Source organism: Lytechinus pictus, chromosome 10 (assembly GCF_037042905.1).
Source record: "Lytechinus pictus isolate F3 Inbred chromosome 10, Lp3.0, whole genome shotgun sequence".
Lineage (NCBI taxonomy): Eukaryota > Metazoa > Echinodermata > Echinoidea > Temnopleuroida > Toxopneustidae > Lytechinus > Lytechinus pictus.
The window spans coordinates 24476583-24502895 of NC_087254.1; the positions used below are offsets into that span (position 1 = coordinate 24476583).

Here is a 26313-nt window from a genome sequence, read left to right on the forward strand (position 1 = left end):
ATATCCCGGTAAATCAAAATCATTAATTCTTCCAACAATTAAAGGGGAAGTTTATCCTGATGAAAAGTTTGTTGTAAAAATAGCAGAAAAAAATATTGGAGAAGGTTTGAGGAAGATACATTACAGATTAAGAAGGATATTAGAATTTTAAGTTTTGGATTTGTGACGTCATAAACGAGCAGCTGCCCATATGTTATGTAATATAAAATGCATGATGATTTTTTAATGGTTCGTGATGACTCATTTTTGTTTTCGTCTTAGAAACTGCCGGGTATGAAATGATTTGACTATTGTTATAAGGTACAGTAAAAACCCATTTTCAATTTTTTTCTTTTTAATTGACATTTCATTGATTTTTTACCATACGATATGTTGGAAATCTGCTCGCATAATCATTTTTTTTAATTCCATGATGTATTCTTCTCAAACCTTCGGCAATATTTTGTTCTATTATTATTTCTGCTATTTTTACAATATACTTTTTGTCATGGTGAACTTCCCCTTTAAATAACCTAGAACTATTCTCATGTCAAAGTGCTGTTTGAATTGATTAACTCTAGATGATGTATATATATATATGTCAATTTATATTCTGTTTTGGAATATACTTGCGCGGAAGATAGAAGAGTGTTAATTCAACTTGAGATGGGGGCGAAGTCTACCTGAGCAACGCCCACAGTTGTCGTACACTTCAGATTCATCGATCGGCCACACTTCAGCAAAATTCATATTTAATCTGGGTAAAGTGTGCGTATAGATACGAGCTGGGACGATAATCATTAGGCTGGTAGACGAAGTCCCGTTGTTTTGTGATACAAGTTATATTCTTTTGCCGTCATTGTATGCGGCATTCTCTAGTATACTTGACGTTCTCCAGTAGTCATATATTACTAAACAATCATTACCGATACCGAGCTCAATAACATGTTATTATCAATGGACTTGTTCATTTAAAACTCAATCTAGACTCTTCCATGTCCTGCTTCTGACATATGAAAAGTGAATCGGGAACAAGGACACATCTAACAGGAATTGAGAACCTCTTCAAGTATTAACTATTGTTCTAGACCATGACGACGAAGTTTCACGAAGCCGCAAAAGAGGGGCACCTGGACCCACTCCGCGAGGCCACTAAACGGGACTGCAACCGGACAGATGAGTCCGGGAGGACCCCAACATTATGGGCTGCGACTAATGGTCACATAGATGCACTTAGGTTGATTGTTAGCAGAGGGTAGGTTTTTGTAATATATGCGTATGTATATATGGGGGCAATTGGGGCATGGGTTTTTGGCGTATTTTGAAAAATAAGGGTCAGTGGTTTAATACTGGAGGGAGAGCAAGCCACCCTTATCATTTGCCTAAATTTTCTCTTTACCATTACTAATGGTGGAGTTCTAGATCAGTAACACATTACATAAAATTACATAAAACTTGTAATAACAAAAACTACTGAAATCCTTCAATGTGAGTGGCTGACCGGGGTGGCTGATAGATTAAAGAAATTGTGCATATGTTATGTACATGTCAATCCCATAGCTTGACTGAATTTTTACACCCGATTCTGATTAAAAACAAATCATGTTGTTATATATAACTGCTCCGCGAACATCTAAATTATCATTTTTGTAACGCAATGTGATTCATTGAAGAACACCTTCATTTATCATTAAATCATGTGATACTTCCATTGAATAGAATATAAAAGTAATAATGTGTGACGTCATCGACTCATTTATTAAAAAACAAAAAAGCTTGATATGTCTTGTCTGACTTTACATGCGATTTAGATGAAATACCTATGTTACGCTAGTTTAGTTTTTATTCTGTATTTAAATATCTGATGACGTGTACTTGGCCTTGAATCATATTTAGTATTTTGAAAGTCCACGATAAATTAATTATGGGCCTATTATAGAAATTTGATAGGGGGAGAACGACCTATAAATGTGGGGGGTTTTAAATAATACAGGTTTTATTTATAGTGTTATTTCTTTCTTCCTTTCTCTTCCTCTTTGTAAAAATCCTATGTCTCTTTCCAGTTCTTAAAAAATTATTGTTAGGTGGTCACCCCTTGCTCCCATCCGGTCTGAAAAGTGCTGAATCCTGCGAGCGTGCTATACTGTTGCATGATCTGTTTTATGCTTCTTTGCCGGGAATGCACAGGTTTTCCCTTTAAGCAGCAAACATTGCCTTCTAGCTTTAGAGAATTGAATTCTACACATGTTCCTTTGTTTGTACTTTAATCGATGCAGTCCACATCAACAAATTGCACGGGCTCAATATCTGATATTCTATACTTATGAATGAGTTGTTTTGACGCGATTTATTTAAGTACGAACCCAATCTGGCAAAGCCCCGGGGGGAGGGGGGGGCACTCAACCAAAAAAGTGGTAGGGGTGTGCCGCGGGCGAGACAAAAAACGGGGGCCTTGGAGCGGGCTTATTGTAAAAAGGAGGGTCCTCGGAACGGGCTTCGGAACTACAAATGTTTGTGAGAACGGGGGTCCTTGGAACGGATCGCCAGCGTGTGCTGGAACGGGCATGCGTGCATGATGCAGCTAGCGCGGCCTCCGCCGGGTGCGCTCGCGCAGAGGCGATGGTCGGACAGCGCTCTGCCGCCGCTTTTCATCCAAATTGCAGCTCCTTGTAGCAGATCAATGCGACCGGAACGGCGTAACGAAAAATAAGTGAAGCTTTGGAGCGGATTTCTTTCTTCTTTTTCCTCGATAAGAAGAAAATGCTATGCTTTGGAGCGGCTTTCTTTGTTCTTTTTCTCAATAAGACAAAAATGCTATGCCTTGGAATGGAAATTTGAGTGTAAAAATGGGGGTCCCCTCCGCGGCACATACCCACTATGCATTATATACTGAGTGCCCCCCCCCCCCCGGGGGGCAAAGCACTCGTAGTGGCCTTGTCAAAGCAAATTATAGGAAACATTTCAGAGAATCGATACAAACTGTATAGTCTGTATACTTTTAGGAGCACCAACAATAAAAAAAGATAAAGGACAAATTAGTTAAAAATCGAATCGTTTCTAAACAAGATATTGGATTCTCCGAATTTTTTTTTATAGTTATCGTTTTGGCGAATATTTAACTACAGTGGCGATTTCATATACCATCAGTGGACGTGCGGGTGAAAATATGTCTAACCGAAACCATAAAATGATCAAATTGAAAAAATCATGTGAATTTAATGCAAATATAGCGTCTATGAGAATTGTGTTTGACTTTGAGAATGTTTTGGTTGGACAATCATTTTGTTTTGTTGAATCTTTTTTTCAAAAGTTATACGACATAAGTAGTTCTCATGTGTGCATACAATCACTGGTGGAAAGTGAGTGTCACCTATTTTATTGTTTTATTTCATTTATTCAAGTGAGTCGATTTATTCATATACATGTATAATAAGCCCACATCAGAACATAGCATTACTTGTAAAATTTAAACTTCTTAATAAAAAATTGTCAGGCTCATTTTCAACTGAAGAAAAAAATAGAGAAACGAGTCATGAATTAGTTAAAAATATACGCGGTGATTTATAGGGGTATATTAATACTGAATCACAGTTAGATCTAAACGTATATTAGAAACAAAGAAAGAAATAGTTGAAATAACCATGAAACGGAAAAAAAAGGGATGGTGAATATTTTGAAGAGAACCTGTAGCTATCACAAACTTACCTAAGAATACTATTAAGATTATTAGGGCCTATAGATTATATTCTTATATCATAATGGATATGTCAAGATACGTTTTGAAAACAAACTTAATTGTTATATGCTCCCCTCTAATACAATATGTATAAAAAGTTTTAAAAAAGAGAGTGTTTATAGAGCCGTGCATGAACCTGCAATAAAATTTAGAGCATTTATGTATATTCTCAATATACTTCAAAGTTACATATAGAAAAATTGGTATTACATCAAAATAATTTTTCGCAGGAATATCATAAGCTTTTGAAAACTTAAACTATTTCTACTTCTTTGCCCTATTTCATTCTTTCAGAAAAACATAAGATAAGAATTTTATTTGCTTTAGCATGTTCAATAAGCACCCAGCGTGATATATTTATTTTTAAAAGTACAACAAAATTCATATCTGTTAATGCATAATCATCCACTATATAAGTGTAGATCATGATAACCAAAGTCAATAATATATTTTTATAGTTATATGAAACGTGAACATGGTAAGAGATTGCGATTTTATTTGTTTTTTGTTTTTTTATTTGTTTTTATAGGTAACCACCAATAAGCTTTATGTTAAACTTTAGTCTTTACACTCATTGCCATCGAATTCGTGAATGATCGAGATTAATAATGGTATGCATGCTATAAAATATATGGATATTATGCAGAGGCGTTGGGAGTGGTGATATTATATGTAAGCAGAACTTTATATATAGACCTCTCTTACATTATCCATGTTATCGGGGAGGACTTTGACCGCTATTGTGTACTGATTAAAGAACTCTTTGTAAAACAAATTTGTTGAAGAAATATTCTTGAATATAGGCTGATAGGCGTCTCTTGAAAGATTGCATGTATGATGATGTGCGCAAGTAATATCATGACATATTCCTACTTGCAATAATGATAATGGTGATGTGGTATGTACTGTCATTAGAATGTTAAATATTTTTATTGCGAGGAAATAGTCAGATTAATGTATTAATTTTTGTTTGTTTCATTTTCATCCTAACATATACACAGCGTTTTTTTTAAAGGATATATGCCATTCGAGATACATTGAACAGGTTTATGAATAGCCCATAAATTCGTGTTAAAGTGATGAATAAATTTGTTTAAAAGAACGTGCAAATTAACATCTTTTACAATATCAATTGTTTATTACCTGCGGCTGAGAAACACCCTGGGTATCAAATACGCTTCATATTTCGCTGTATATGAATAATGAAATCACTGGCAAACAGAAGGGGGGGGGCGGTTATGGGCCATGGCTTCCAAAAAAAACCCGACAAATTAATAAAAGAAAAAGAAAGAAAATGAAGGTGAAAGAGTGAAATATTATATTATTGTCTGAATACCATGTCAAAATATACTGAAAAAAATTTTATTGAAAATGTCGAAAATTTTTGCTAGACCACTTCGCTCGCTCGCATCTTTTAAAAACTTTACTTCATCCACTATGTGGACAACTAAATATATTTGGTTCATTACGTCATTGTTTAAAATGATTACACTAACAAGGATAGAACCACTAGCGTACCTAAGGGGGGGGGGCAGACTGCCCCCCCTGACGAGTCAAAACTGATTCCTGACGAGCCCCCTCCTTTGAACTTGAAGACCTTTTTTTTTTGCTTGTCAATTTTTTTTCTGGTGCGAAATGTCCTTAACTTGCGGTTGAAGAGCTTTTTTTTTTTTTTTTTTTGGCTTGTCAAATTTTTTGGCGGACGAATTTGCCCCCCCCCCCTTTGGAAAATCCTAGGTACACCACTGGATAGAACATTTCATTCTTGACTATATTTGCATGTGATAATGTCTATGTCTATTACTGTTTATATCAAATCATCATAATGCTGTCAGGATTTATGAAGAATGTTAGATAAATTTTATATTTTCCACACCTTATTTGTCTTCTTACCTTCAAATATCAAATTCAAATGATAATAGTACATTTTCTGTCTCAAGACTTTACAAAATAAACCCCGAAAGTGAAGAGCTCATTAGATTAAAAAGAACTACGTAAAGAGTTAATAATGAACACCCAAAGGGTTAAGAGCAAAGTACCCTATATTCGTGAACTTAGACAAGTAGGAATATCACGATATATTTTTTTTTCAGTAAATAAATTTTTCCCTGATTAACTTATTTCTTCATCATCACCATTACCATCTCCATCATCAGCAGCAGCACTACACCAGTATGGAAATTTATAAGAATGTTAAAACCATCATACCGGCACTCTGTTTGATAAAGATTTTGAATTATTTCATGAGTTTCTCTTTGAGGTGGTCATATTGCTTATTTTTTTATTATTTAAGCAAATTGCTTATTTTGATAATGATTATGTGCAATGGTGCAATGTACTTCTCTTAATATACTCTTAAGTTAGTACATTTGTTGTTGGGAGCAAAGGGTTATCAAATAATGTCAGAGGTTATTCCTCTGGACACTGTCTCTCTTAATGATTGTGTGTACCATGTTACGTTATTTTCCATGATTACTTTGTCATAATTGTATACGTTTTACACTGAATAAACTTAATTCTAATTCAATATCGATCCTTCAGCATGCATGCAATTCAGTAATATTGTAAATTTTACAATAATTTCGAAAGTCAATTTATTCTAATAATTAGGCCTATTATAAACTAACATGATTCATTATTAGTATATCAAATCAAATCAAATCATTCATATCAAATCAAATCAAATCTAGTGAGTTGTAGAACGAATGTATAAAATTCCTGTGCCAGTGACCTATAGGTCCGACTGATAATTTGTTTTCCGTTTGAACTGTTCAATGATAAAAGAATCAACCTCATCTCCTTAAAACGATATTCCTAACAATATTAGCGATTTTCGTGCGTTGGCAATATAAATTTGAAGGCTTGCATGTATTGTAATCAACTCCTATTATACATCATACACATGGTGCCCTATCGATGGTTTGATTTTGTGATTAATTCAAATGAATTGTCTAGTTTTCCAATTACTCACATCTTCCCTAATCCATCATCAAATATTTGGTTGTTGATTGGGGTGGAAATTAGTCAGCAGATGGGAAAATACCTGGTTATTCCCTGCATACATGTCAACTTACATTGAGATTCTTTATTTTCCCGCGGGTAGACTTCATGCGAATATCGAATTATAAATGATTGATTCAAGTCTTTAGAATCTAAAGTACACATAATTAATGGATTTGTAAGTAAATAGGACCTGTATGTTTTATTTCCATATTTTACAATAAATAGGCACCCAACATAGTGATATTACCATGAATATAAAAACATTTACTTCATAATCATTTACTTTAAAAAAAATCTGAATATTCACATGGGGAAGGTGGGGGCGCATTGCCCCAAGCGCGCCCGTCTCCCTTCCCAGGGGTTCCGATTGAATAGGAAGCGATACCGCTCAGAATGAATTTGGCTAAACCCCTGATCATACATCGCCTAATAAAAATAATTATGAAAAATCAATCCAGAGTGCATTAATCAATGTTGGTTTTATGTAACTAGCAGTACCTCCCACTAAACAAATCTATCGAAAATCATAAACAGTCATTTACAACATCGTCGAAGTTTCTGAATATTTTTAATGTGTGCACATTATATTAACGCCGCAATATGCACTTTATGCCGGTAATGTTTATTCTATAACAGTAACTGAAAAGTTATAGGGTCATTATAGGGTTATACACACGTTTTACTCTGCATGGAAAATATAACGTAGAGTGTGTACTTCGATCTTTGATCCTACTGAAGAGAATAGCTAGGCGACACCCAGTTAAGTTTTAAAGGCCTTTACATGTACTATAAGTATTCATGTTAACTTTTAATTTCCATCTTATCAGTCGATTTTTTTTTCTGATCATTTTCACTAGCGTACATACAGGGGGGGAGGGGGCAGGGGGGGCAGTCTGCACCCCCTGACGAGCCCCAACCCATGCAAAGTACGTTTCCGTGCCCCCCTGACGAGCTTGAAAGACCATTTTTGCCCCCCCCCCGGACGAGCTTGAAGACCTTTATTGCCCCCCTGACAAGCCTGAAGACCTTCCTTTTTTTTTTTTTTTTTTGCTTGTCAATTTTTTTGGCGGACGGTTCTGCCCCCCCCCCCCTGTGGAAAATCCTAGGTACGCCACTGATCATGTATGTTTTATAACAGTCATGTCTATAAAGATCTAACATGCATGTCTGACGGATCTCATCAAATTAAGATATCATACAAATTTTTAACTTTACAAAGTATCAAGTGTTGCTTATCAGCACACTTTGAGCAAATCATGAGAGAATCTAATTCTAATAAAATTGATACCAGTTGCGAAAAAAGGCCACAGAAGAAAACTGAGAAAATTCGAAATATATCATGCTAACCAAAATTCTATAATGATCATGTTTTGTATAGGTAAATTAAAATTACTCTGGTAGAAAAATAATAGTTGTTAAATATTCAACCAAAATAAGCGAAACATTCTGTTGTCTTGGTCTGTTTTCAAACGATACACGAGTTCCTAAGTAGAATTATCTGTGTTAGTTTTTTTTTAGAACATTGATCATCACATACGGTTTTCATTATTTCACGTCCTGATTAGGGGTTTGCTTAAGTTTTGTTACAACTTAAAGGGCTAATCCACCCAACGATAAATAGCATTTGAGTAAAAGTAGAAAACCAAACAAGCACAATGCTGAAAAACGCTTGCCCCGAAATAACCTTAGATCTGTGCACTTCTTATTTAAGGTCAAGTCCACCCTAGAAAAATGTTGATTTGAATCAATAGAGAAAAATCAAACTAGCACAACACTGAAAATTTCATCAAAATCGTATGTAAAATAAGAAGGTTATGACATTTAAAAGTTTCGCCTATTTTTCACAAAGTAGTTATATGCAAATGAGAGAGTTTATGATGTCCCTCACTCACTATTTTTTTTTTAATTATACAATATTTAATCTTTACAGATTTGACAATACACTAAAAAATGAATTTTCGGAGAGCTAATTTAGCTCTTAAAGAGCGTGTATAGTGACTGCACTTCGGAGTGTTGATTTGTCTAGTTCAAATTTGAACGAGAAAAATCAGCACTCAGAAGTGCAGTCACTATACACGCTCTTTAAGAGCTAAATTAGCTCTTCGTATTTTTAGAGTGATAATGACCAACTTTACTGAACCACAGCATGTTAAACAATATTCATTCCACATGTTCAGGGAGGAGTTCAACTTTATTTCAAATGAAAACGAGGAGAAAATTTGAATATTTCATATAACATTTGCTCGGGCGACAATTGCTCCGATTGAAAATCTGCACGTTATAAGCCAAATATAAAACCTAACCTCCAAAACTAAATAAACCTATCCTTACATTAATCTGAACAAAACAATCTATTACACTCCTAACTCTAACCCTAGCGGCCATCTGAGATATTATCACCGGAGAAAATGTCGTGTCACCATATTTTGAGACCCCCTACCCATTGTGGCAGCACCGCCCCAGTTATAATATAATTTATTCCTTACCCAGAACATGCAGAATGTAATAATTCTATGACGTTTACTTGGGCAGCAAATAGTCTAATAATATACTTTTTCGACTTTAATTCATAACAGTAGGTTTAATGTTGTAAAAAAACAAAATGACTATAATTTTGAAGTATAAAAAACATTTTGATTGTAGGCCTATTTCTTTTTTGCGACGAAGATCATTGAAAAGATTTAAATGAATGAAATCTGATATCAAGATTTTCAATTTTTTTCCTATTTTTCATTGCAGTGGCGACCCAAATAAAGCCGATTTACAGGGACACACATCACTACACGTTGCTGCCCTCTACGGCCACATCACAATCATCGAGTACTTGGTTTCATTTGGTTGTAATCTTTGGGCTCTCAATAACGATTATAAAACAGCTATGGCCTTAGCTTCGGAAGTAGGCTATGAAGAGGTAAAGTATGGACTACTTTTTATTTAATTTTTTTCAGTTGGGAGGGGGGGTGGCAGGGCTATGTCCACGAGTTACTGAGCATTGTCACAGTACCCCCAATAACAAAAGATAATCCTCCGTGGCCAGGTCCACGGGGGTAGGGGTGAAGCACCAACTTTTTTCATAACATAATTATGTAAAAAATGTAAACATAACCAGCTGATTATGTGTTTGTGTTCATTTTCTTGCATGGACACCCCCAACGTTCAAAGCCGTTCCGCGGCCCTGCATAAGGCTGAATATGTATAGTTAAGGCTAGGAATGGTCTTAAGAGCTGGATAATATGCATTTATCTTCGCGTATTGGCAACGCTATCAACGGTTATCAGGAGAACTAAATGTATATTGTATATATTATGTAAATATTATGTTTTGTTCTTTTTTCATAGATTGTCAAAATATTGGATGACGTTTCAGGACGCCAGGCCGCGACCAACAAAAAAGTCGTTCAAAAGGCAAAGCAGAAAGCCATCAAAGACGCAGACGACAGAGTAAAGAAAGTCGACAAGATGGTGGAAGAACACGAAAAACAGATGGAAAAGAAAGAAAAGAGACAGAGCAAGAGAAATTCTTGTAAGCTTCCAGATGAAACAGAGGGAAAATCGAACCACAATCGTAAGAGAGGTGACGGTGACGGAACGTCTTCTACAGGAGCACCAGCGTCAGAATCGGGAAGCACCGAAAACTCTGGGGAAACAAGCGCGAATTACCAGGATTCACGATTCTGGCTTCCGAATCGCAACGCCACCGCGATGATGTCGCTTCCAAGAGAGGGTGATTTAGGGGATATTGACGATGCCCTAGCAACACTTGATGACAGCATTGATGATGTCATTGGCCATCCGTCAGAATCAACCAAGCCGAGGCGACTGTCAACTGATAAAGACACCGGTAGTCATCACTCCAGGACGGCTAAACCAGGTGATTCCATCAGTACCGTCTTTCGCGGTAACGAGGCGATGTGGGCTGAGGTAGACATCGATTTAGAAGACGAGGTCGACGCATTATCGTCAGCCATCGAACTATTTCTTACCACTAACGACCTCGAGGATTACATACCTGTCTTTTTTGAAGAAGACATTGACATGAAAGCCTTAGAGCTGTTGACGGAACAGGACATTGTTGATCTAAAGCTGCCTCTAGGTCCCAGAAGAAAGCTAAATCGGGCAATTGCCAGGAGAAAGGAAATTCTTGCAACTCCTAGTCCAATGCATGATTCCGCGATGTGAACATGTGGTCATGGTGGTAGAGAAACCATTTACCGATGTATATAGATACTATCATTTAGCAATCTTTGCCGTAAACGGTCAATGTAAAAATACAAGTACTGAACGCAATCAAAATCTACTTGATGCCATTTGTTGGAACCACAAACGCACTTAATCTCTAGTTGAACAACGACACGAATCATTGATGATATCACTTAGCTTAGTTTGTCTAGCCGAAGTGGGACCCATATTGTGTGCCAATGGTTTTGAAAATTTAGATATAATAAAAATTTATATACAGTTAAGTAGAATGAGAGTTCAACATTATATGCCACTATTGCAAAGAATGCTCTCTGGATTTGTTATAACCTTTTTCTTTTAATTTTCTTCCTCTATTTCTCTTTCAATGTTTGCTAACGAACCTTGTTTTGCATGTCGTATATAGTCTACTTGTCTTGAAGGTCATAAAAAGAAAATAATGTGCCAAACAATTTTGCAATTCTTAAATGAAATACAAGGGTAATATATACGGGAGAGTGACACTTCATATACCTCTCTTTTTGATACTCTTGTTTCCCTCTCTTCCTTTTATTCCTCTTTTTTTTTACTAGTTGAAAATTCATAAGAGGGCAATGGGGTCCTAATGTAGCGCTCCATCTGAGGAATGATGCCCCGAATACCACACTCATTTATCTTCACTCCAAAGAAGCACCAATATTTACATACCAATCAATTCTCGATAGGACGGTAAATCTAGAAAGATGGCGCTGTTGAAAAAAAGGCATATCAGCGTAGTTTTTATTCATCATCTTCTTTGGCATAATTATTACGTTGTTGATCTGAAGTGACAGTAATTGAAAAGGAGGTGTCTTCGTGTTAAAGTTATTTAGTTGATTATGATTATTCCCGGAATACATGCGACTCTCCTCATCCTATTGCTTGTATTCGTCTTTTGTTTGTTTATAATGCCGAATAGAGTGATAAACAAAGTGATAATCATGAAAATAGTGTTAAACTGTCAAACGTTTAAGTCAGTGTCGTATATTGATGAAGCAATTATCATAATGTGAATATGAAGGAGATGAGGAATGGGAGGAGTAGCAATCTTTCTAAGATGTCTTTTTTAATATTACGTAACGCTTAAGGTAAGTACTTAGTAGGCTTATTACGCAAGCTATCAACTAGAAGTAAACTAAGTAACTCTTCTAATTGTAACTTATTTTTAGGTCATACTGTTTCAACACACCAGTAATTTTGGTCTAATTAATGGGTAATCTAATAATACTAAGTTTAAAACTATTTTGTCGATTGTGCTTCTGATTTGAATTTCTCTCGTTAAACAAATAATGAAAAAGAGTTTAAGCTTGAAATATTGTTTATTTACAATATTCAATGTGAATTCTCAGTAAGTTCGTGCTCTTTCTGATATCGCATGCTTACGAAGATGATATAAATAATAATTGGATCTGTATATAGTATGGTTTCGTATTCTGGAATAACCATGATAACCAGATAACGACATGAACGAAGAGTTAATTCCAGTAGCAAAAATCGTATTTGTCAGCTCGACTTAATTTTGAAAATTGAAATACAAGAACATTATATATCATATGAATTAAAAGTCACAATTGGAGATTATATAGGGTAATGCTGATGATAATGATGTCGATGTTTTTGTGATAGTAACACTAGAAGTTGTCATAATACTATTTTTGTATAACGTTGCTGATGGCGATGGTGACTTTTATTAAGAATAATATTGCACTTTAAGCTTGACAATATCTCTTTCCTGGATTTAAAAAAAATCACCAATGCTCTTGTATAATTTTTGAAAATATAATAATAATAATTATCAATCTATTCATCGGATATAAAAATATGTCATAAATACCACAGTCACATAAATAATGATAACAAAATATCATGTTTCTACTCTTTCTACATTTAAAAAAAAAATCCGCCTTTCTGATCAGTAAACACCTATTCACGACGCCATATTTTTTTTCATTTATCTGGTCGGAGAAGAATAATGGATTACCCCCATCAACTATGAAGTACATACAGACACATCGAACTTATATATCGTATGAACTTTGAAGGGGCGGTTTCATAAAGCTGTTTTTTAAGATAAGCATGACTATACGAACTCCTGGAGCAGATTCTTGAGTGAAACCTCATTTTATTTAACACGTTAACTTCCATCAACTCATTAAAGTTGATTTATAGTCTTGGTGGATACATAGTCTTGCCGTTAGCGGGAATTTTAATCGTGGGTTCTTGTTTTTTAGTTAAAAAAATAATTTATTTCCCTGCACTTTAAAAACATCAGGAAAAACTTGTGGCGTACCATGAGAAGATGCTCCAAGCAGTCGTCCGTAAAGTCTTGCGTAACGTCACGGACAGCTTATAGAACAACTTCATAGTTCCAGTTACCAAGATTACCAAAAGATGATGCCTCTAATCGTCACATAAAATTTTGGAAGATGTTGGTTAAGATGGAAAGGGGAATAATTAAATTATGTCATGGTCTACGCATTTTCACATTCATATTCTCTTCAGAATAATAATTGTCTGATACAATTCCAGGATTTTGAGTAAACTCTAGTGTATTTCGTTTCATTTACGCAAAACATGAACATGAATATAATCATGCCAAAAGAAATTATCATCGGTAAAATAGAAATAGGTTTTGAGTTGTGAATAAACCCATCTGAACTTAATACAGAGAGAGGGGGAGGGGGAGAGAATGGGGAGATGAAATTGTGGATGAGAAATAGACCAGGATCTATGGTAAATTAATTTTCTGATGTATATGTATCCAACATGTCCAAGAAATACTCGATAATAATAACGTACGCTCCCCTATCTCTCACTATAACAAAACTCTTTAGAAATAATTACCTTAATCATGTTGATACCGATTGGATACACACAAGGTTGGAAACATTGATATGTTAGTGAAAAACGAGTTCATGAAATTTTAATCTTTTTGCGGAGCGAGCTAGCTGGGACAAATATTAAAATTTATTTATTCATCTCTCCCAATAGATGAGAGAGAGAGAGGGAGGGGGACAAATATTGCCGACGACGTACAATTACAATGATTAATTCGAAAATGAATTATTGACCGAGATGGAGAAATTGAAATCGACCAAAATGCAATAGCGAGGGAAAATTGGTAGACGACCATGACACTCAAATTGATATGTATAACATACATCCAGAGAAATTTAGCTGATGAAATAATACCGATGTGAGCATGTGATATCCATACTTCTAAATATTGTAATCAATCAAAAAGACTTTCTTATTTCATTTCATTTACAGATTTTCTTTTTACAATGTTGTATATCATATAATATAATAAACATAACATAACAAAGTCATATGTAATTATAGATTAGATAAACACAATTAAAAAAATAAGCTACCTCAGATGATGTTTGTATTTTAGAGTAAAACGAAGGGGCTTGCCGAAACAAAGCAAAGCTTGTATAAATAGCAATTTACCACATGCTTTATCATCGCGCTTAGACAAGCTAAACTAGCTAACATTGTGGGTTTTTTAATTTCTGTATGTAATCAATCAAGGATTTTTAGTAAGTTTGAAACAACTAATCATTGAAAGTTAGGAGACAATAAACCCCCCAAATATAAAGTTAATCATTGATAGAACATTTTGATTAAACCATCAAACTCACAATCATAACGCAAGACAAGCAACTGCTCCTCGTATACCGAGAGTAAGAACTACCTTTGCACGGAATACATTATCCGTCACTGGTCCCATGATTTTGGAACGCACTCCCAATTTAAGTTACTAATTTTGTCAATAAAATTAAGATGAAACTACAACAAATTATATTGTAAAATAAATTGCCCCTTGTTGTTGCATACTTCTTTTTTCTCTCTCTTCGGGGTTTACCTTTAAAAACCCCTTTTGTTGCGTTACTTGTACACATCCAACCTATTTCTCTCTCCCTCTTTTTCTCTTTCTTTCATTGCTATCTCAACACTTTTTCTTTACATAAAAAAATCTTCTTAGTTCTTAATCTCTGTCTTTTCTTTCTTGTTTTCATTGCTGTCTATGTATTTTCATCATTCTTTATAAATAAAAACAATCATTCTTTTCTTATCCTGACTTTCCAATTGTAATTCCTTCTTTCCTTTTCTCACCCATTATATGCAACCCGCACACCCATCATCATCATTCATGTCGTCACCAACCCTCTAACTCATTCGCTCACTTGCCCCCACCCTCTTATTACCAACTAAATCACTCATTCGCCCACTCATACATCCTGTGCAACCCACCATCATGCCATCATCAACACAATCACCCAACATCACCACAATGTCATCGCCAACCCAAGCACTCATTCACTAACTCGCCCCACCGACTCTCTTATCACCAACCAACTCACTCATTCGATCACTTACCCATCTTCTCATCACCAGCCAGCTCAATAATTCTCTCTCCACTCACCCATCCTCTCACCGCCAACCCACTCACTTATCCGCTCACCCACACATCCTTTGCAACCCACTCACCCACTCACTCCCCAACTTCACCCATCCACTCACTCCCCACATCACCGACCCACTCACACCCCCACATCACCGACCCACTCACTCCCCCACATCACCGACCCACTCACTCACCCACATAACCGACCCACTCACTCACCCACATCATCAACCCACTCACTCCCCCACATCACCGATCCACTCACTCCCCCACATCACCGATCCACTCACTCCCCCACATCACCGACCCACTCACTCCCCAACATCACCGACCCACTCACTCCCCCACATCACCGACCCACTCACTCCCCCACATCACCGACCCACTCACTCCCCCACATCACCGACCAACTCACTCCCCCACATCACCGACCCACTCACTCCCCACATCATCAACCCACTCACTCCCCCACATCACCGATCCACTCACCCCCCCACATCACCGACCCACTCACTCCCCCACATCACCGACCCACTCACTCCCCCACATCACCGACCCACTCACTCCCCACATCATCAACCCACTCACTCCCCCACATCACTGATCCACTCACTCCCCCACATCATCAACCCACTCACTCCCCCACATAACCAACCCACTCACTCCCCCACATCACCGACCCACTCACTCCCCCACATCACCGACCCACTCACTCCCCCACATCACCGACCCACTCACTCCCCCACATCACCGACCCACTCACTCCCCACATCATCAACCCACTCACTCCCCCACATCACCGATCCACTCACTCCCCCACATCACCGACCCACTCACTCCCCCACATCACCGACCCACTCACTCCTCCACATCGCCGACCCACTCACTCCCCACATCATCAACCCACTCACTCCCCCACATCACCGATCCACTCATTCCCCCACATCACCGACCCACTCACACCCCCACATCACCGATCCACTCACTCCCCACATCACCGACCCACTCACACCCCCACATCACCGACCCACTCACTCACCCACATAACCGACCCACTCACTCCCCCACATCACCAACCCACTCACTCCCCAACTTCACCGACCCACTCACTCCCCCACATCACCGATCCACTCACTCCCCACATCACCGACCCACTCACACCCCCACATCACCGACCCACTCACTCACCCACATAACCGACCCACTCACTCCCCCACATCACCGACCCACTCACTCCCCCACATCACCGACCCACTCACTCCCCCACATCACCGACCCACTCACTCCCCCACATCACCGACCCACTCACTCCCCCACATCACCGACCAACTCACTCCCCCACATCACCGACCCACTCACTCCCCACATCATCAACCCACTCACTCCCCCACATCACCGATCCACTCACCCCCCCACATCACCGACCCACTCACTCCCCCACATCACCGACCCACTCACTCCCCCACATCACCGACCCACTCACTCCCCACATCATCAACCCACTCACTCCCCCACATCACTGATCCACTCACTCCCCCACATCATCAACCCACTCACTCCCCCACATAACCAACCCACTCACTCCCCCACATCACCGACCCACTCACTCCCCCACATCACCGACCCACTCACTCCCCCACATCACCGACCCACTCACTCCCCCACATCACCGACCCACTCACTCCCCACATCATCAACCCACTCACTCCCCCACATCACCGATCCACTCACTCCCCCACATCACCGACCCACTCACTCCCCCACATCACCGACCCACTCACTCCTCCACATCGCCGACCCACTCACTCCCCACATCATCAACCCACTCACTCCCCCACATCACCGATCCACTCATTCCCCCACATCACCGACCCACTCACACCCCCACATCACCGATCCACTCACTCCCCACATCGGTGACCCGACAATTGCTCCGCCGACATCTGCTCCGCCGACAATTGCTACGCAAAATAAGACAGTTGCTCCGCCGACAATTGCTCCGCCGACAGTTGCTCCGTCGACACATGCTCCGCCGACATGTGCTCCGTCGACACTTGCTCCGCCGATATTTGCTCCGCTGATATTTGCTCCGCCGACATGTGCTCCGCCGACATCTGCTCCGCCGAAAATTGCTCCGCCGACAATTGCTCCGCCGATAATTGCTCCGCTGACATCTGCTCCGATTATACGACAATTGCTCCGCCGACAGTTGCTCCGTCGACACTTGCTCCGCCGACATGTGCTCCGTCGACACTTGCTCCGCCGATATTTGCTCCGCCGATATTTGCTCCGCCGACATGTGCTCCGCCGACATCTGCTCCGCCGAAAATTGCTCCGCCGACAATTGCTCCGCCGATAATTGCTCCGCTGACATCTGCTCCGATTATACGACAATTGCTCCGCCGATATTTGCTCCGCCGACATCTGCTCCGATTATACGACAATTGCATGAACATCTTATTTCTCCAAGTTGGTCTATGTTAAATGATAAGAAATTCATACTGATACAAATTGTTTTGTCGTTGTTTTGTTCTTGTTATTCGTTAATGTTTTATTTATTTTATTCTCCCCCTATCATCACAGCTTTCTGCTTAAAAAACAAAACAAATTGTTCTCCCTGCCGCTGCCACTTGACAAATTGTAACGGAGAAGGGGAATGACACACTCCCCATTGAAATTGTGAATCTGGATTTTTGTTCATATATTATTATCATTGGTTTCACTCCGGTCTTGAGCGGGGAGAGAATTTTTTTTTTTTTGGGGGGGGGGGGTGCTAGACACAATATCTCTTCTGCTTTCCAGCAACTTATACACCATACATTCGCGCGGGCTCTCTCTCTCTCTCTTTCTCGTTTTGTTCTTTCACGTTGTTTATTTTTATTGGTGACCGCTTGATTTATTGTATATTTATCAGTATTATAATTATTAATATTTGTATCAATAATTTTTATTTACGTCTTCGGCCTTATCTACCCTTGCACTTTTTTTCCTTCAATTTGTTTCAAACGAAAGTATGATCATCACTGGCGTACAGATGGGGGAGGGGCGTGCTAGGGGTCACGGATCCCCCCATTCTCCCTACCAATGAAAACAAAATAATAAAGGAAAGGAAAATAAATGTCATCCTTGTCTCGCCCCCTCCATTTTTTGTTGTTGGCTCATTACGCTACTGGTGAGTTACTATAAAACTAGACTTCGGTTGTATTTTTGTTCTATTCTGTGCAAAGCGACAATATAAATATATTATAATAAATGAATATATGTATGTATCTCTCTCATTACGTCTAAACAAATAATGTTATTTTTAAAAGACAATAATATATATACCAGCAATAATATAGTTACAAATTCATGAAACCCAATACGCATCTCACTGAATTGTGTGTGTGAAAATGAAGGTGTTTGCAGTCATTAAAGTGTAGTTTTGGTTGGAAAACGTTAATAAAACTGTCGAGAACGTACAGTCTTCATGATTTCATTATCTCATGTTCTGATCAGTAAATCAAATAAAAAATTATAATGACAAGAACTTGTTAAGTTTATCCTTCTATTTCAATCCCATGAATAAACAGAAATCGCGATATTCAGAAATAATAAGTCATACACCTCCTTTTTTCCTCAAGCTCTCACTCACTCCCCCTCTTTCTCTCTCTCTCTCTCTCTTTCCCTCCATAACCCTTTTCACAATCATTTTTGTTTGATTTCCGCATAAGCAAAACGACGACGACAATGATAATGATGGTGATGATGAAGATGCTGATAATGATGCTGATGATGATAATGGTGGTACAATGATAATGATAATAAGTACATGAACACACGTTTTCTTCTCATATAGTTCATTCTTGGAAAATACATAGGCGGCCATATACACATGAAGGTATATCATTTATAGAAGAAAATCTTGTTTGATTGATTTTTTTTTATTTTTTGAAACTACGTGTAAAATTATATCCCCCATCAACAACAAATTGTTACTTACATTGTAACATAATTATGAATATAATTCGACTATTGGCGGACCATATTTAGATTTAGATTAAGATTTATTCATTTTCCGTTCACAAAGCACAACAAAATCAAAGTAACAATACATAGTCAAATTTAAAGTACAATATCAATCGGTATAATGCATAAGAATTAGAACGTATAAACAGTGAGAACTAATGCGAACTAAAGTAACCTTGACTAATAACTATATAAAACAGAACATATGGATTTTATTTTTGGATTATTAAAAAAAAATTAATTATCCTTTTTCTATCAGTGAAGAAAACAATCATGATCAACATAAAACAAAAAAGCAACTCATTATTATATACAGTATTATCATAATCTAAAGACCTACGGTGTGTATGACATGATGTGGATGTGGAGACCAGACTGAGAGCACTGTGTGTACGAGAGGATATGGAAACCAGAGTGGAGGGGTGTGCCGAGAAGGTGACACGACATGTAGCCTTTCACATGTTGGTATTTTCTTGAATATTACTTTTTACTTACTGAATGTCTTGGTCATGTTTGTATGGCACAAAATTTGCCGACAGTAAACATTTTGCGTGACTACAGTACAGGTTTTCGACAAAATAAGGTGGGGTATACCGTTGAATTTCACCTGGAGCAAATGTCTCCACTTCGGAGCATATTTCGCCAGTCTGAGCGATTTTGACGCTAAGAATGGGGTATGTCTAATTTGTTTCTACTGTTATAACATGGAGCTATATGGTTATAATAATTACATGAAAACGCGTGTTTTTTTTTTCATTTTAATCGCCAGGCACGTAATAAAACTTACACAAATGCTCCCCCCCCACCATGAATAAGCATTAAGAATATCTATCCCTCCTTTGTGCTTACCCCTTTTTTTCTATTTCTTTCTATATGCATGTATCAGGGGCCGCGGAGCCGGGGGGCTTTAGCCCCCCAATTTTCCAAAGCCGTGTACAAAAAACGTAAGAATGACCATATGATTGTGATTTTTAGCATGGACAGCCCCCACTTTTGACTCAGCCCTCACTTTGAAAACCGTTCCGCGGCCCCTGTGTATGACATTTAATATATCATGCAAGCATAGTTTAAGTTAACCTTGTAAATTCATGGAGCTATGCTCCATGGTAAATTGACGCCTTCAGCCTGTGCTAAAATTGTTATGCGTATGAAAGTACGAATAAAAAAATAAATAAATGATTGTCGCATTATCGGAGCAATTTACGGCGGAGCAGATGTCGGCGGAGCAATTATCGGCGGAGCAATTGTCGCGGAGCAATTGTCGTATAATCGGAGCAATTTTCGGCGGAGCAATTGTCGTATAATCGGAGCAGATGTCGGCGGAGCAATTATCGGCGGAGCAATTGTCGGCGGAGCAATTTTCGGCGGAGCAGATGTCGGCGGAGCAGATGTCGGCGGAGCAAATATCGGCGGAGCAAATATCGGCGGAGCAAGTGTCGACGGAGCACATATCGGCGGAGCAAGTGTCGACGGAGCAACTGTCGGCGGAGCAACTGTCCGGAGCAATTGTCGGCGGAGCAGTTGTCGTATTTTGCGTAGCAATTGTCGGCGGAGCAAATGTCGGCGGAGCAATTGTCATGGAACCCCCACATCACCGACCCACTCACACCCCCACATCACCGACCCACTCACTCACCCACATAACCGACCCACTCACTCCCCCACATCACCAACCCACTCACTCCCCAACTTCACCGACCCACTCACTCCCCCACATCACCGATCCACTCACTCCCCACATCACCGACCCACTCACACCCCCACATCACCGACCCACTCACTCACCCACATAACCGACCCACTCACTCCCCCACATCACCAACCCACTCACTCCCCAACTTCACCGACCCACTCACTCCCCCACATCACCAACCCACTCACTCCCCAACTTCACCGATCCACTCACTCCCCCACATCACCGACCCACTCACTCACCAACATCACCAACCCACCCACTCATTCGCTCACTCACCCATCCTCTCATCACCAAAACAATCACCCACTCAATCTAGTGACTTTTCTTTCCGACCGGGAATCAATCACATACCTCTCACTCACTCACTATGCCACTGATCGACTAACGCCACAATATATGACCAATTTTCTACTTATATACACACAAAAAAGTAAGTCCCCCCCCCCCTAAATTAAAGTGCTGTTACTTTTGAACGGAAAAATTTTGAAATATAATATTTCGTAGGTGGTTTTTACACACATTAAGCAACTCCTGGGGGGAAATGAGATGGATCGGTTGGGTCATGCATGAGTAATCAAAGATTGAATTAAAAATGACAATTTTTTAAAGCCACAAGAGTCGTTTTCAGATTGTGTAAATACACACATGACAAAGTTGGGCAAAGGTTGTTTTTTGGTGAATTTCATGGTGTTAAAGCTGCTTTACTATCCAGCATTTAGACACGCCACAAAAAAAATTGATAACGTATGTTCATGGTTGAGTGAGCACATTCTTTTTGTGACGTATCATCAAAGGGGTTTATGGAAGTATCCCCTGTAACTTGTTAACATTTGAAAATGTTAGTGGCTCCCCTTCCCCAATTTCTCGGCACCTCCCCACTTTCAAATTCTGGATCCACCACTGATTTGTCCATAAATTCAACTGATCCTGAGAAATTCTAAGGAAAAGAATACAGTCTTATGCAGTAAAAAAGAGTATCAATTCCTAAGTTTGAGTGTGCTCGCTCAACCATGAAAGTGTAAAAAGTTCGGGATGGTTGATAAAAACAACACAAAATCAGTTACATTTAAAACCGAATTTGCCCACATTATTCACTTTATAACCCCTCAAAATGAGTCTGTGACATTAAAAATGCCCCCTTTCCCCTTGGAGGCGTGCTCACTCATCCATAAATAAACAAAATAATCGATTTCATTTTAGCATAGAATTCTGTCCATAGGTTGATAAACATTACTGCCAAATGATACTGCTCAAAACAGCTTTGAAAAAAAAAAACATATGCACCCATAGTGTACACAAATAACCATTCGATACGGCATAGAGTGAGGCCAAGGCCTTTAACTTTCTAATTTATCTAATTTGCACAATTTTCGAATATTGTGTGCTCACTGAAGCATTAAACATCGGGATTTTCATAAAAATAAAATCAAATTAACTAAGCAAGGAGGTTTGTGACAGATATCCATTATTAGCAATTGCATTTTTTCCAATAACGTAAAAAAGAGCTCATCACATTCCACATGTTTATTCAAGCGTGAATGTTTAATTAAACGCCTTTCATTGAAACATGTTAATTGGTCATGAACATCATGAAAAATGTTGAGAAAATAATATCAGTTACCAAATTAAAACACTATTTGCCAATGATATTTAAAAAATAGTATTTTTTTATTTTCATTGAATGTTCATTGAGCCGTGAAATGATGAATATTGTTGAAGATATACTCTTCCCATATTTTCATAGATAGAAATGTGTAAAAATTCCAAAATTAGCAAATTTTGACTGTGTTTATTCAACCGTGAAATTTAGCCAAAAAAGTTGCATCGTCTTTTAGAAAGTACTTTTTACCAGTGTTCTATTTTTCCTGGTGAGAATGTGAAATTCGTTCCAATAAACTGGAATAAACTTTTGCTTATGACTTTTAAAAAGTAACAATTTTGCCTTCTGGCGGTACTCACTGAAACATGACATAAAATACGTCCGTAACATTCACTAAGACGGTAGCTTATAAAATTACCAACACGCTCATGTAAAAATATATTAAAAACTCCCAGTGGTTCGGAAATTATGAATGTTTGTTTAAAGGGGTCTTTTTTTGTTGTGTATACATTACTAATTTGAATGAGAATTGAATTCTCCCATTATGTTCATCTGATGCTCTTTCCAGAAAATGAATTTGAGGTAAACCTGATAAGCCCAGTCCGAATACAGTTGCGATTATATACATTTGAACATTTCGATGACCAGTTATGGATCGGCCGACACATCCGATTGAGACATTTCCAGAAGTGGGTTGCGGCGATGAAGGCCAGCTACGTTGAATTTGAAAAAACGAGATGAGTAAAGAAAAGAGTGAACTTCAAATGGAATAAATAGTACCCACAGATAAAAAGTTAAATCTCTGCTGGCTAATTGGCTACTGTTATCATAGTCAATAAAGGTACTTTTAGAAGCAGAAGAGGTACTTCTGCTTGTGCTTTTATCTATATATTTGTTAATCTTATCGTTATTGTTTAGTATTTCCCTGAAGTTCTCCCCATTTCTGGGTCTACTCTATGTAATAAAACCGTAAAACTTGTACAAGTACTATTAATTTGGACATATGTATCGAATACTTAGATATCTTTTTCAAAGTAAACTGAATGAGGTCAAGCGATTCGAGGTCAGTTGACTAAGGTCAATGGCATATTCCACTGATTTGTTGTCGCATTTTTTTTACAATCACTAAATGGCTATGACCAATTAATATCACCATCTGACCATTGAATGCATTCTCGTTTTATTCAAAGCACTGACCAGGAATCTATCAGAGAATCAGATTTTAATCCGGATTTTAATATTTTTTTATAAATCAAAATACAAATGTGTGTGGGGCCTTAGTGTCGGTTGATTGTCGGTCTGAGGTCGGTGAGACATTCTCATGACATTGGTCTTGGTTTAATGCGTCAATCCTTCAAAAAGCTATTACATTAATGATTACGTCCAATATGTCATACCATCAGTCGGTTTGCTGGTTTCATAGATGTGACATAATATCAAGGGTGTAGTTCTAAGTATTATGCGTACCTTCTATTGCAGAGAACCACACAATGAGGAATACTGAAATAGCAATGCTCGCCAGAATACAGATGATACGACAGACGAAACAAACACGAGATTTCCCATTACTCTTATCAGCACCGGCGTCGTCGCAGTCGAAATCGCTACGAGGTTCCTTAAGATGCGTGTCTGCCCGGAGTACAGTATCATTCGATGTTGATGGTCGATCACAGCCCGATGGTCGTAAAATTGACGTGGATGAATGATCTAAACCTAAAGCGTCGTTGCCCTGGTACATGATTTAAAAATCCCATTTAATTACATTAATTATTGCTTGCATACACGTCCTGTATTTGTTTTAACTAACTTTTAAATCCTAGACTTGACATTTCAAGGAACGATGAAAAAGAAGTGAACAAACGCCTTCATCTTAATACATTTAGATTCGTGCGGTATGTCACTATGGATGCGGAGTCTACCAATCTGTAAGTATTGATGTTCACATCAAATGTCATGCTATGAGTCTTTTTTTTTCAAAATCATATTTACTCTTGTTAAGATATGACTCTTCTAAGAAATGTGTGAAGTACACTGGAGTTTGATTTGGAACGAAATACCTATGGAGAGATAAAAAATGCCCTTCTTTCTTTCAAAATCAATTGTAAAAAAAATACTTCATTGCATTTGCAGCCTTTATAACCCTGAATTGTTGTGAAAAGAAAATTGCCATATCGCCCACGGAAGTCTGTTTAAACCTTTTCTATTCATTGTTGTCATTATTCAGTTACAGATATTGGAGCCAACCCTTTGAAAGACAACTGGACTCTATCGACTCCCTATATTCTCATTTTTCTTCTCAGGGGCCGCGGGTTGATTTTGAAAGTGGACGGGTGGCTGAGCATGCAAAAACAAATCACAATCAGATCGTCATTTTTATGTTTTTTGCATGGTTTTGGAAAATGTGAGAGGGCCAAAGTCCACCCAGCCCCCGGTTCAGCAGCACCTGTTTCTGTTCTGTATTTCTTTATCTCTACCTTCATTTCTGACGCGTAAACCTGTACATTCTATAATAAAATTATACAATATGACTTGTTTGTTTTACGTTTTTATCGAGAATTTGAAATAAAAGGGAATGAAATGAATGATCACTGTTAGAAAATTTCTACTTAAAAAACAGAAATTCCTCCAGCAGAGTCTCGAGAACACCTGTAATCTTACTGCACTGTGTAATCTTACATGCATTGTGTAAAATTACAGAAAATAGATATTTGGTGTATGTAACCTTACAAATTTATTGTAATAAAACTGTTTCCCCCCTTTTTAAAACAGAACTGTTCCGTAAAATTCTATAAGAATTGTAAAACATCTTTCCTGTTTTAACAATTTACAGAACTATTTGGTTACTTCTTTCTGTAAAATCTGTTTTTTAATTTTTCTTCTGTAAAATCTTCTGTTTTTTCTAACAGAGTATGATCAACAATATTTTGAACAATCATATCACGTAAATGCAAATCAAACTACAGTATGAAGGTCGTAAAGTTTAAAAGAAAATATATTTTTCAATTAAAATCTCAGCTTCGCAATAATGAGAACACTTACCTTTTCCGTGAACTTTCCTTCCATGTCTATTTTACATCCGAGTCCCGATGTACCTAGCAAGATCGATTTCCTCAACAGTTTTAGATTAATAAAAATAGGTTTCCTCAAAAGGAAAACGGCTCGTCGTGGAAAAATGAAAAATTGAAACTGAAATGTTGAAAGTGTCAACTTTTGGAGAATGTGAAGCCTGATTTGTTGTAATGCGAATCAAATATCTGAATACACCAACGAACACGAACTATATACGTGATAAGGTCTACATGGTCTATTAAGTTCTGTACAGATATATTTCGTAAAAACTGAAATGTCCCATGATAATACAACCTAAAAGACTATTCACCGAAAACCGATTGTCAAAAACTTAAAGGGTAAATCTCTACGTGAAATGGAAAGAAATAGAAGAAATAATAACAACACAAAAAAGTGGCTGCAAGGAAGATGAAAACGCTGCGAATGATACAGTCGATAATATAATCATCCTTTTATCTGTTACCTTAGATATATAGTGGCCAAAAAATGTCATTTTTTACATTCTTTTCTTTTATGACATTTTATGACCAAGACTTAAGTGTCCATTTTTAACAGAGATGTCATGTTATCATGCAATTATCATGATTATTGTGTCCA

The 26313-nt window shown here is 38.0% G+C and overlaps 2 protein-coding genes across 2 annotated transcripts; one reads left to right on the forward strand and one right to left on the reverse strand.

Annotated features, from left to right (window-relative positions):
• The first annotated feature begins 589 nt into the window (after window positions 1-589).
• LOC129270008 (pre-mRNA splicing regulator USH1G-like) lies at window positions 590-13526 on the forward strand. Its single transcript, XM_054907440.2, has 3 exons — window positions 590-1234; window positions 9458-9629; window positions 10057-13526. The coding sequence occupies exons 1-3, from the start codon at window positions 1071-1073 to the stop codon at window positions 10894-10896; spliced, it is 1176 nt and encodes a 391-aa protein (XP_054763415.2). The 5' UTR covers window positions 590-1070; the 3' UTR covers window positions 10897-13526.
• A 7917-nt stretch (window positions 13527-21443) lies between these two features.
• On the reverse strand, window positions 21444-26038 carry LOC135155861 (uncharacterized). The gene is made up of 3 exons (XM_064106150.1): window positions 25687-26038; window positions 24115-24376; window positions 21444-23360 (listed from the first exon to the last, which is right to left on the reverse strand). Exons 1-3 carry the CDS (start codon window positions 25708-25710, stop codon window positions 23296-23298), a joined length of 351 nt encoding a protein of 116 aa, XP_063962220.1. The 5' UTR covers window positions 25711-26038; the 3' UTR covers window positions 21444-23295.
• Window positions 26039-26313: the final 275 nt, after the last annotated feature.